Here is a 13,979-nt window from a genome sequence, read left to right as displayed (position 1 = left end):
GTAACAATAAAACCATTGAAATAAGCTTCCTATGTATGTTTTTGTCTCAAGAGTGAAACATTAAGAATTTAATGTGAAAAGCCACAGGCAAACACACTGTGTCCTGAGTTTGGAAATGGGCAGGGGAGTCAGAACAACAGCACCACAAGCACAACAAAATTTGTTTTTTTCTGAGGCAAGAACAGTTTCAACAATTCAAATGAAAGATACATGTCTTTATGTTTTGTCTGTACTGTCCATTGGTTGAGCCAGAATAGAGGTTGTCGTTCAAAGCCACATTCTGTCCTGCTCAAAACAGTTTAGAAATCCTCCAAAAAAAAAATCACACTCGGACCACAAAGGAGCATTTTTGGAAAAGCACCAAGTGTGGCCTGCGTTATGCTTTGTTGCAAAAACGATGTGTTGGAAGTCAGAAATTCTGAACAAATTATTAACAAAATGATTGTCTATATAACTGTATAGAATAATATACAATTAACTGTCTCATTACTGGAGAAGAAAGTAAGTGAGAAAGGCACTAAAGCTCTTAAGCAGTGAGTGGATTACCACCTGAGTAAGCGGGAAAGTGACAGCTGACAAATGACAGTTAAAATCACTTGTGTGATCTCTAAGCCTCAGGACAGCAAATAGAAAAGCTCTAATCTAGTCTGCCTTACTTAGGGATTTCCAAGCTGCTTGGAAAAGATGCAGTGGTCTTGCAGAGTAATTATTACTCACAACCGAACCCTTCCTTAGGGTCAAACTGAGAGGACCAGCTGGAGTCTCTGCACATTCACTCACTGTCCATTGGAGGAGAGGTCTCTCTCTCACGGACAGCACCACATGGCTGCAAGACGCCAGGAGGCCACAGGGGGGCGCTGTGTCGCCGAGAGCCCACAGAGACCTGACTAATCCTACCCTGACCTCGCTGGTGCCCAGCTAAGGGTGCGGCAATCACAGTCAGACAGTGACATGACCCACAATCGAACCCAGGATCACAGCTCCAGCTGTGCTCAACCAAGCGTCTGCAGCCAGCTGTTTTACCTGAATTGTGCTGTAATTTTATGGCACAGAATAAGTACGAAAATGTTCATTAGACTTCTGCTAAGAACTTCCTCCCATTCACAACAAGCCACAGCTGTGAATGTGTCCTGAGATTTAGAAAGACCCTCCCCCACACTTCTGCAAACTAGGCTGTATTGATCCTTGTGAGGATGAGAGCTAATCTGCTGCCCCTGTAGATTTGCTTCCGATCAGCCCAGGGAAGTTTTTTTTCTCGGAATCAATGCATGAACAAAGCCCACTGATCAATCCTCACTCTTTCCAACGCCACCTTTCGTGACACACAGACGGCCTCAAATCGTTTTAGGAAAAATTAAATGTAAAAGACATAAAACAAAAAAGGTTGTGTCTTGGAAATAGAAAAAAACAAATGTACCAAGATTTATATATAAACACTACTATCTGTACAGTGGTTTAATTCACTATAAAAAAAAAATTCTCACACTAAATGCAGGAAGTCAAAGTGTACGTTAAGCTTAGCTTAAAACTATCCACAGGAGGTTTTCATACACAAATTCAGGCAGGCCATTCCATCCCGGGCGCTTTAACATTCACCAGTGGAAGCTTTTTGTTTCTGAATGCTGATTCATTTTGCAATCGCAGATGCACCCGGATGGAGACCCCCCAGCTTGGAACCTTACACTCGGTTGAGCAAAAGTGATACCTACCTTACACAGAACTGCCAACAGGCGTCATCACTCAGAACGACCCCAAAGACCGAGCTTCAAGGCATAGGCACTACTTTACACAAAGGGTGGTGGGGGTCTGGAAGTGGCTAGATGAGATCTTCATATAAATTACCTACTATCTACCAACTGATCTAGAGGAGATGATTGGCCTGTCTGTTTTCATGTTTCCAGATTTAAACTGGTGGGGCTCTGTAGGACTACTTTTTCAGACCAAAATAGTTGATGTTTTATTCTTTGAGTAGCATTTCCTGAATTAGATTACTTATTCTGCACACACTCAAAATGGAACTTAAAACTTCCAGATAAAAGGAGCTCCAAAACACTCACTATTGACTTGGGTGGTCTGTCTGGCAAAACACAGTAAAACACAGGCTGTAAAAGAATTAAAATCTGGGAGTTATGCTACTCACACGGCGACCGGAATTTATTTTGGTGAGTCAAGCAATTTCTGTGGTAGCAGCCAAGTTAAAAATCCAGTAAAACGGAGCAGGTGGTTCTGTGAACAGGAAATGAGGAGATGACTGTGTTTTTCTATGACCTTCCACATTTTTCTGAATTTTCAGCATATACGAAGTACGATGCTAAAAATAATTCCCCATTAGATATGACTGGCTAACAAGAGGGGGGAAAAAAAGTCTTCCACTTCACTCGCATATTCTTGAACCCATTTCTAATGGCACGACAAAATCTCTTTTTCAACACTGTGCTGAAAACACTATTCCTCCCAGCAGTACTCAGACTGTCTTGGCGCTCGTAGGAAGGAGATTGGCAGAAGGCACGGTTTTCCTTCGAGGTGACAGTAGAGTTAAAAAAACTGTAGGGTGTGTAACACTCTGAAATCCCTCAGGTAACTGGCCGTCATCTCATTACACAGAAGCCTTGACTCTTGACTGCTCATCCGAATACAGTGAGCCACTGATTTTGAATGGTGCTGGATAATCCTGCAGTTACCCCAATTACCTGCAGTTACCCCAAGCCCTGATTTCAGTCCTGCAATGTACAGGCTAGGAGGGGAAGTCAGAAAAGTTTTTTAATCTTGCTTAGGATCCAATCAAATGATGCACAGTGACACGTGGCATGTTTATACAGTGCATTCCAGATTGCTGGAAAAAAAAAAGTGACACACTTTCTTGTAGCGAACAAACTTCACCGCAGGGCACACGATGGGTCCACCTCTTCCCACACTCCCTCAGTGGAGTGGCAGCAGTGTTCGTAGGCCGCCAGCTGAGAGAGTGCTGTTCTGCTATGACTACACTCTTGTTGGGATCTGATTCGTCCTGTTGTCCACACAGTTTTCTGACGGGTTTCCTGTGGGCTGGTAGGATTATGGGAAAAGAAACACGTAGCTGGCATAAATGGAACACTTGTTGCAAAATACATCAACATGAGACGATGAGAGAGCCAGGATCTCCATGTCTGCTTCCATTTAATTTGGTTGCCCTGCAGAAAGCTCAGTCCCTAGCCTGCCTTCCGGCACCTCCTCCTTCTTTGACTCTTGACTCAGTTTCTATGGCGATGGTGCCCTTTGACCTCTCCTTCCAGGGGGACTGTGGATTCTGACCCAGACCTTGACATTCAAAACGGCAGCCCCCCCCCGCGTCCGGAGTTTAATTACAGTGCCAGTGTTTTACAAATATAAGGTGAAAACTGTCTCTAGTGCACAACACCACTGAAATAAAACTCTCTCATAACGCAATTCACTAATTCACTCATTTCACTGATCTTCATAATGCAAACACAACACACGTTTATTCCACTGCTAAACTCTGCACTTTATTCTTAAATAAACTTTTGTGGCGCTATTTATTTAACCTTTTTGTGGACGGCTAGTTTATCAGATCAGATTTAAATAAAGGCCAAGGATTTCTTTTACAGGGACTTCCACGTGCTGCATTTATCTTCTGCAACGCAAGACCACCAGAAAGTTGGCAAATGAGAGAAGGCCACTGAGCCCGTCTAGACCATCAGGTTTTAGTACTTTGTCATGTTCTGGACAAGACTACAGGCAGGTTGCCTTGTGTTGTTGCATTGGGTTGAAACTAGGAAAGGACTTCAAGCCCACCGTGGGGTCTTGTTACGAAGGACTGTAGGACTGTAGGACTGTAGGACGAAGGACTTTGAAAGACACTACTCTCTTCTGCACTACATCCACAGCCAACAACCCAATTACATGGCTGTTTGGCCTCCTGCTTCTGTGTCTAAACAGAATTTCCTTACTCCGCATTAATGGTCAGATTGTACTACATACTGTACATTGTTTCATTTCTGCATTACTGGAGAAATTGTGCAGTCTTCTTTATTTTATTTTTTTTATGTGTCACCAAAAGGTCGCGTTTCATCAGAGCAGAGAAGTAAGGGCCTGCTTTCTTTCTAAAAATCCTTGAGGGATTTGGGTTTGAATATAAGCCATTCAACCGAGAAGAAAAAACTATCGAGAGATCTGGCGGTTTGGCAAGCCGTGGTGCTGAGCGCTGAGTTTACACAAGTCTCTTCCAGAGAGCAGACTGGGGTTTCTCTGCAGGCAGGACGTCTACCTAGAATCTGCTCTGACAGCTTCTGCATATTGTATTTATACCATAAAAACCACATTGCAATTTCAACTAAATTGACTGGATGGGAGCAAAGTTCCAATTACTGTGCTTTTCCACATAAATCTTTGCGAATCCTGCAGTTTAACACCCGAATTGCTGCATCTTGGCATAATTCAACACAATGTCGTTCTACAGTCTTTTTACTCCAATGTTACTTCCATCTTGATCCATCTGAGGTGCTGCAGATTTCATTTTGCAGACAAATGCGCCTCCATGCATCAGTTCTCCCTTCAGCCTTGAACCACCCGACCAAACTGTACCGAAACTCTTTCCTGCATCACAAAGTCCCGTAGAAATGACTTCTCATCCCACCACAAACTGAACAGGCTTTGTGGCTGCTGCAGCCACCAGGACACTACTGACAAACATCCGTCTAACCCCTTTCGTTATAATCACTGTCACACGATCGTTTGAGTAATCCTCTGCATTTATACCCGTTCTGCAGTAACAATGGCATTCACAGGCACTGAGCCACACTTACGTATGGGATTTTGCACTGAAACGCACTCCGGCATGTCGTATCTATGAAGGGTTACAACCACAAAGAGGACATTTGGCCCCATTTAGTACTTAATATCTAACTAATACAAGGATTTCATCCAGGCCATCGGCTTCAACGACATGCTGCTGGTCAGTCTGCTCCACACTCCCACAACTCTTTGCGCACAGAAGCGCCGCTGCTTTCAAACGCACGGTCACGCGTGGTCCTTGTCCGACAGCGAGCCCGTGAACGCGCGCTCACCTATGGAGACCTCCTTGATCAGCTCGGCAGCGCTGTGACAGCCTTGCACCAGCATCCGGGTCCAGGAGGACAGGTCCCAGTGCGTCTCCACCCGGAAGAGGTGCGCCTCGATGCCCTGCCGGGTGCCCGTGCGCGTGGCGAACACCAGCTCCGAGCCGAGGGCGGGTGAGCTCCTGGCGCTGCCCGAGTGGACCAGCCTGCAGAGAGACGCACACCAGGGCAGCCGTGAGGATTCGGACAGCTCTACGGTGGAAACACGGCTGTGGGCACACTGGCGACACCAGCTCCAGAAACGTCCTGGATTCTTCTACACGGGACACAGAACTGGCCCGCTTGGGCAAAATCAGCTTAAACTACTTAAAATCTTAGAATGCAGTGGCACATTTGGAAATAACAAATGAAATCACCTTATTTTGAGAAATTTCAATGTCTTTTTTTACCAAATTGACTTCAAAGTTGTCATAACCACACAAGGGCATTACTGTTCGGCACATTTCTTACACCGTTCTGGATGACCACAAAACAGAGATGTTTTTAAATCGGCCAAGGACAGAGGCTTCTGATGTTCTGATCCTGAAATGAACACTACATGTTCAAGACGCCCCTTGAGCAACCGGAGACAGCTCTCCCACAATGTGCTGTTAATTCTGTTTAGTGCTCTGAAATTGCAAGACATGAAAAATATGAAAAATACTGTATTAAATGAATGTTTTAGACTATGACTTGAAATTTAGAATTAGTGCTTAGTTCACTTTCTAGCTTCGTAATTTGGAACTGAGCTGCTGCTCAGCTCTGCTCGTTTCTAGAGCCTTTGCACCCCGATATTTGGTAACCATGCACATTCACACCTGACGGGCTATTTCCATCTCACAGGGACATTAGTCCTGCCTGGATAGCTGATGAATCTCTAAAGGACATCGCTGCAAAAATTCACAAATGTCCAGAACCTCTCTTGGGTTGAAAAATGTCTTCAAACAAGTGACCTAACAAACTACTATATAATAAAAAAGTGCACATATCTGTGGACCATTTCTGAAACAAAACACCAACATGCTTTCCATCATCACCTATCAGAAATGCATCAGGGTTAACACAGTGCCATGAATTCTTACAGTTCTTACAGCCTCCCACAACAGCCTCGCCAGCTTCACAGAAAGGATTCAGTGTCAGGATTGTCCCTGTTGGGCCCAGGAACTGACACCTCAAAGAGTTAAATCCGGGACGCAGTAGTCCCAAGGAGGACTTTGACCTAATTGGTATGCGTGTCATTCATCGCTCCAAGGAACAAGGGAATGAAAAAGATTGAAACCAGCACTTTTAAAGTTCAGTGGGACCTGTTTCCCAAACTCTGGGTGAAGAGAAAAACTGGTCCCGACTTGTTTCTCACAAAGGTTTCTTTTATTATCATTTTTTTTTTTGCATTTTCGGCTTGTTTTAAAATTGCAAAAATCTGGTCAAAATGTGACCTTTTATTTCACCACAATTTATTTAATCATTGGTCAAATTTAAGATCCATGACTCTCGGAGTAAAATGAACGACTATAACAAGCAAATCATGACTGATTTTGTGAAGCATTACCAAGATTAGTCTTTTCAAGGCGCATAAAAAAATGTACTTTTAAAACGGCAGATCAAGGGCGAACATTTTAAAATTCTCGATAAAGAGAGATGAAATCTGCTCAATTTGATTAAGCATCAAGATTCCTTTTGATTTGAAACAAACATATCACTTAAAATACCAAGGGATTATTTAAAAAACTCAAGAATATTTCATTCATTAAGTTGTTGAGGATCATTATTTGAAATCATTTACCTAGTGAAGCTTTTACAATGAAATTTGTATCTACTGATTGAGCTCAAACTGAAACTGAAATCAGTCTTTGTGTATTAAACCATGCCATCTGTGCCTTATAACTAATTTCCCAGGACAGTCTCACAGTCTCTTGAGCTCCAGGAGGACTCAAACAATTCCCCAAACCCTTTCCTTCATTATGTGCTATGAACTGTTGCCCTGAAAAATAAACCAGCAGGTCTTGTAAGAAATAATCACTTGCCTGTTTCTAGGCTGGTGTGTGCCACAGCCCAAGAGGATGAAATGGAACTGCACTACAACCTCTGCAATTTATGCTAGTCTATGTTAAATAACAAATAAGGTATCCTTAGCAATGGATAAACAGTTCATTTTATGCTTTGCCCCATTACCTTGCATTTCTTTCAGTTCCAAGTGCTTTAATCACTGCCTGTCCAAGCCCAAAGCTTAAATGCCAGTCTCCTGCACAATCATTTGCATCAGGCCCTGCAGGTTGCACCAGGCCATGCCAGCACAGGCCACCATCGGCTCCTTTGTGTGCTCAGTGTTGTGTTGCCAACATAGCATTCGCTTACCCAGAAGTCACTGTGGCAGAGCTCCTATACTCTGTCTCAAACCAGAGAGCATGGCCCCTTCAGCAGGACTGATCGCTTCTAATAACTTTATACACAGCAGAACAAGCGAATTGGTTCATTTGCTGAGCTTGCCATCTGTGTTAATGTCTGTGTGCTGAAGTGTCCCATGTCTACTGGTTATGCAGCTGCAGATGGCCCTGCTCCTGTGGATGGGTCAGGTTAATGGCATCCTGAGCTCCACTCTGGGCCACAAGTGGACAGTGTATGGAGTCCTGCCAGACACTGGGGCAAGGGTTAGTAAGGTTAGATTTTATTATGATTGCATTAAACTTTCTGAGCAAATTAATAATGTTGAGTTACATCTTTGTGAATAAACTACTGTCGTCTTCAAAAAATGAAAAGAGGAGAAACTGTAACAGGGCTCCCAGATGCCTCTTGGCCAGTCCAAGCACACACAAACAAAAGCTGTATCATATCTCACGTGTCTCTTCTGCTGGAAATGCAGGGATTTGTTTAACATAAACCAGATGGTTAGAAAGTGCCCTGCCAGCAAAGCACACTGATTAGATATCTGGAAGACGTGTTGGATTCTGCCTGGCTGTACTCATAATCTGATCCAGCTGGAGGCTCGCTGGCAAACAGCAACTGGATTCCTTCTCTGAGATACAAGGCTGCACAGGGTCTAACTGCTGTAGACTGGTACCGAGGCAGGCAAAAACCACAAAACCCAGAGCAATGACACCCATCCACATTGGGCTGTGCTAGCCAACAAAACCAGATAATTGCAGAAAAACAGCACTTTCGCCCAGTTTTCACTGCTAACACTGCAAGCTCGCAGGCGCCCAGCAAGCCACAGGAACTGAGTGTTGAGTTCCATGTGGGTGCTAACCTGCCCAGTTCCTTTCTGTGGCCAAAACCATGTGTCACCAATGAGGGAATCTTGATCACGGTTGGTCAAGCAGGATAGGAAACAACCGGTTTTTGGCTGTACAGCACAATCAATGTTACAAACAGTAGCCTGTAGCAGCTGAGCCTTGAGAATTTCTTTCTTTGCATGACAAAACAAGCTTTGTGAAGCAGCAAATAAGATGAGTGAAATCAATATGGGAGATGATTGAGTTTTAATTGCATAAAACTCAGCAGCATTATGCGATTTATGTTGTATGACAGAACACCCAGAGTGTGTGCAGTTGTGATAGGCTGCAAATTCAGGAGACTTTAGTGATTTAATTTTTTCGGTTGATTTAAGTAAAAATTTCCAAATGGCCGACTATATGCACTGACAACAGATGGGAAAAAAAAGCCATTTCAATCCAGAGACCTTACTATAATCCTACCTTAAAAAAGGATAGTAAAAATCTTCATGATGGTTATAGATCAATGATCATTAACACTTTTCTAGGGGCAGGACTATCCCCAGGGCAATTACAGGCATAAATGACTCAGAACACTTGCATGTCTACATTGGACTGCGATATAAAATTCAATGCAGTAGATTAAGAGGTATATTTACTGACTACATGTCATAACTAGAAAATAATAATTGTGATGCATGCTTATTTTCTCAAACCTCTCGGATACATTTCTTCAAACTACATCAAATGGTTTCTAATTCACAGCTTGGTTGATGGAATCATTGTTGAGCTGGAAAAAATGCAAAAATATCTGGAAGTAGCAGAAAAATGACTAACGTCAGAACAGCTCTTGTCCATCTCAGAGAACACTATCCTATATGCACCCTACAACTGTTCCACTTACTGTACAAAGACAAAGATTCAGCAGTATGTTAAAGGTGCCATGAGCAATATGCTTTTGGGAAGTTTGCTTCTTGTTTATAAGAGTGCACAGAAACTAATAAACTGCAGAGGAGTTTGATCTATTTCTGGTGTTATAAGCTGCAGGCTGCTGTAAAAACTATACTGACAAAGCATAAAAGCAGTATTCTTCACACGACTGGGCCTCCCCACACTATACACAAAACTAAGACTGTTATCCTGATTTGGGGAAAACTATCCAGCTCCTGTTTTTGGCTTATAAGGAAGTCAGACATTTGTGCCTAGGGCTGGACAACAATGAAGTTTTGAGTAACTGATCATCACAAAGTGCTGTGATAATCGCGATTATAGGCTGAATAAAATACTTCTTAGCGCACATCAGAAGTAAATTTACTTGACATTTGCCTCAGAGTCTAGAAGGAAAAAAAATGGGATCAAACATTGAGGTTTTCTCCAAGGCCATAGTTTAAACCCAGTGGGTCACCATCTTACTAGCCACTAATTACTATGGTCACAGGACACAGACCGAACAGCATTTTTTCCCCCTCTAAACTCAAAGCTAACATTATGTTGTTCTAAAACACCATGCACTAGTGGAACTGGCTATTCCACTTTTCAAATTAACCACACACAACGATCAATAATAATTTTCTCGATGTGGTCGGTAATGACCATCTTGTCCCTAAATTTCATCTTGAACGAAAAACCCCCAGCATGTTCAGAGTCTTACTCTTCTTCTTTCTTTTCCAAAGACGATTGACAGCAAACAGTCTTCTTCAAGCCCGCAATCCGTGCAGATCTCTCCTTGAGAATTCCCTAGTCCAGTGATGACTCTCATATCTGAGCAGCACGCCAATGACCTCCAGTGTGACAGCTGGAAGAATTCAGGGGTTCCTGAAATCTAGTCTAATAATCACAGAAAAATTCAAAATCTGATGGAAACACACAGGCCAGACTGGATGAGTTGTATCAGAGCCAAGAGTTAAAATGAAGGATAAGGTTGCATATTCATCACCATAGGTTGTTCTCAGATGGTGTAACACATGCTTGCTTTCCCAAGAAGACAAGTCTTCATTTAAAGAACAGAGAGAGTTGGCAGTCTTTGCCAGAGAATGGCAGTTTTCGTGTGTGTGTTAATGAGCTAAAGTTTCTATTGAACCAGTAAAGCAACAACAGACAGTCGGGCATTAATATTGCAAAATTAAAATCCAATTACGCTGCTGCAGTTCCCTCTGGGGAATACACATTTCCTGGTTTCCGAAAGAGATCATGCAAACCCCTTGTCTCCACTGGACTCCACTCCCAGGCAAGCCTTTGATTGGAATAGCTTTGAGGCGAACTCCCTTGGTGCCTTACCCCATTGAAATCCTACACCTGAAATGGCAACATGCCTCCAAAACAAGAGCATCAAAAACTAATTATAAAGCCCTGGAAAGGATCTATTTTCTCAGTCCAACCATAGCTATGTTTGTAGCTAATTTTTCCCCAGACATCCTGAAAAGACCCATGCCAGATCTCCTACACAGCACTAAGAGTGACTGCTTCTTGTTCCCACACAGACGGAAAACGAAGTGCACATCGTGTCACTGCCAAGCCCTCGTGAGCCTATACTTGTACTCATTTCCAGAACTGCCCCGAGCTGCTGGCATACAGTAGCAATCGGTTGAACTGTAGGCACCTGCAATAGGCAAGCAGACGAGATTCCCCAGTTAAAAGGAAAGGAACAGCAGCTTAGGCCATTTAAAGCCATAACTTGTATTGATCAAGCAGGAAAACAAGTTTATAACTCTCACAGGTCTGTCATATTCCTAGCTCTGTTACTACATGTAAACCTGTATTTGCTCAACTGCAAAGCTCAGAGATAAGAGAAGTGTTGTTCTTGTGGTGTTATACCAGAATTATGAGTTTTCAGCCATTGCTTAAAAGTATGATTAAGGGTGGACAACATAAAATATTATAAATATAATTAATTTTCTGCCTGACACACAAATAAGGGTTTGAGAATCAGGGGTCGCCAACACTGGTCCCAGAAACCTCCAGTCCTGTACTCTTACAGAACACAATATCAATAATTTCTAAAGTCTGAGAACAGTTGCAAGTTATTGAAGCAAGTAATGTGCTCGATCAAGGAAAGGTGAGGCCAAGATTTCTATTCTAAATGATTTCTGAATTAAGTGGAAAAAAAAAAAATCAATTGATTTCACCTAAACTGTTCCCAGCATTTGGAAATTGCAGCTCCCAGCTGGAGTCTCTCTCGAAACTGGTTATTCAATGGTTACCTATTAAAACCTGCCACAGATGGGGAAAGAGAGGGAGCAGGTCTGTTGACACCTGGTGTGAGGATCAGTTCCATCCCCCACTCCAGAAAACTTCTATAGGCAAAGAACACAGAACACGTCAAGAAAACGGACTGGAGCATTTCCAAAGCTCCAAAGATGACTAATACTATCCTCTTCTATCTCCAAATTAATTGGATTGGATTAAAATTGGATTAAAACTACCCGTCCCATCTTTAAAAAAGAGGAGCAGATCAAAAGCACACTGCCCCTTCATTTTACATGTATTGTTCCCTCAGTGTTTGCCCTGACTTCCCTAAATGGAGCTCTAGGGAAACTGAAGGTCTTTTCCCATTGCCAGCTTACTGGATCAGCTGCTGAAACAGAACTACAGCTCCTTGCAGCCCTGGCTGGTTACCACACAATGCAGGTGTGTGGATTAAAGCTGCCTTATTCCCCAAATTAAAAACACAGGGGGAAACAATGCCAAGTTAAGATAATGCCCAGTAAATCCCAAACTGTGTTTTGACAACTCCGCAATCATACCACACAAAGGAAACTAGGCACTTTTCCTGAAAGGAGTAAACAAAATTTACAGAAGCTCTGCCAACAAACACCACTTTATGAACGTACTTTCGGATGTCTGGCAGCTAACCTGACCCTGACAGGGTACTTTCCTATTCTTCTTTCTCTGAAGACCAACTCAGTAACACACTTTCTATCAATCTCAACCTCTCGCCCTGTGTGTCACAGAACACACAGTATCAGGAAAAGGCAACAGGCCTTCATCTCAGCCTCTTGAGCTGAAAGTGCTCCTGTTTTTTCCTTCAGTGACAATTAAACAAGACACACGGCACTGTACGACAACGACCGGCATCCCCACTGAAAAAGTTAGCTACAGTAGATACAAACAGCATTAAATAATAGTCATCAGCTGGACCTGTTGCTATCACCTGTATATCTGCTGAAAAGTTTTAACAATCAAAGCTGGGGCGCTCTGATCTGAATGAAATTGACTACGACTATGAATCTGCTTTAAGACGCACTTGGTGAACTCAAAATTCCAGCGAACCGAAAGCAGCAGTCTCAAGCTGCATGGCTTGCTACACAGTTTTCTCAGAGGACAACTGCTGGCACCCTAATTCCGACCTTGAAGACAGACGGAGCTGAAGAAGAGCAAGTGGTCAGGAGAGCTCAAGTCCTCGACATTAAATTGACTTTTCCTATCAAGAAGGACAAGAAAAACAGCAACTTAGTTGGAGCTTTTACAAACAGTACCATGTGTTCTCCAGAAAAATGTGGAACACTTTATAATTTTATTGCCTTACTCAGATTGCCAGCCTGTTCTTACTCAAAGCAAATTCCTCCCCTAACGGGGTTGGATTCCAGAAGATATACAGCATTTCCAAAGCTAGGGGTCTGTACTATAATAGAGACTGTATGTGTGTAACTGTACACCCTGTTTTGTCTGCAAAGAGAATTACGAGAAAGAGGCATGATGGGTCTCAAGGCCCAGTACTGGAAAACTCTGACTAAGAATTTTCTTTTTTGCATCTTTATGATAAAGATGGTTGATGGTTGTCTTTGGTCTGGGACAGGGAAATCCAGGTGTCTTCAGAGTCAGTGAAGTATGTGTGTGTCTGTAAGTTAGCATACTGTACATGTTCACTGGTGTTCAAATACAGTATAGATGAAGTTTTTACGAGCTTGTGTGCTGGTGTATGAGAAAACAACCAAACAGAGGGAGGTATAAGTGGATTTTTTGTTTGAGGTATAAACAGCTCTTTTGGGGATCCACCTTCTCAGTGAAATTAATTTACAGCCAGAGTGAGTGTTACTGGTCAGATCAAGACAGGGGAGGGACTATTCAAGTTGGGACCCAAAACAGGACAGTGCAGGCTGTGGGCCACTGAGTTTCATCTTCTCAATGGTGACAATTCCTTACATTTACACAGAGCTTTTCATTCCAAAAGGATCGCAGGGCACTATACATACAAGAGGGGACCCACTTCACCCATCACTGAAGAGCAGTCTCACTGAAATCACTGGCTCTTGTGTGAAATAAATTATGATTATTGTACACAAAACCTCAACAAATTAAAAAGGCTCAAGGCATGTTTAAGCAAGTGGTCCAGAATCTATATGATTCTATTGGTGTTCAGTTGTGCAAATGTGAGTTTACCTCTTTGCCCAGGAGAAGATCCTGCAGGCTTTTTAATCCACAGTCTAAAACAATTGAGCACAATAACTTCATTGATCACCATGAACAAACATCAAACCACCACTCCAGAGCAGTGCAACATTATAAGCATAAAAAACACTGACAGAGAAAACCAATTTGACATTACCTCAACGGTACGACTTGCAAGCTGAAAGGTTTTTTTTTTTGTTTGGGCTCTGTCTTTGAATTCAAGGGCTGGACTGACTTATAGGAAGGTAGCAATACACTCACATTGTTGGTTGATACCCGATTCCTCCTG

At 42.7% G+C, this 13,979-nt stretch overlaps 1 protein-coding gene across 1 annotated transcript in view; it reads right to left on the bottom strand.

Moving 5' to 3' along the window:
* sntb2 (syntrophin, beta 2) overlaps window positions 1–13,979 on the bottom strand; it is a 52,844-nt gene that overhangs the window by 9,613 nt on the left and 29,252 nt on the right. The window contains exon 5 of the mRNA XM_006641172.3: window positions 5,064–5,260. Within this exon, the coding sequence (XP_006641235.2) occupies window positions 5,064–5,260 (197 nt within the window). The remainder of the gene's footprint in view (window positions 1–5,063; window positions 5,261–13,979) is intronic.

This window comes from Lepisosteus oculatus, chromosome 20 (genome assembly GCF_040954835.1).
Source record: "Lepisosteus oculatus isolate fLepOcu1 chromosome 20, fLepOcu1.hap2, whole genome shotgun sequence".
Classification (NCBI taxonomy): domain Eukaryota; kingdom Metazoa; phylum Chordata; class Actinopteri; order Semionotiformes; family Lepisosteidae; genus Lepisosteus; species Lepisosteus oculatus.
Note: the sequence above shows the minus strand (reverse complement) of the source record. Positions and strands in the feature narration are given on the sequence as shown.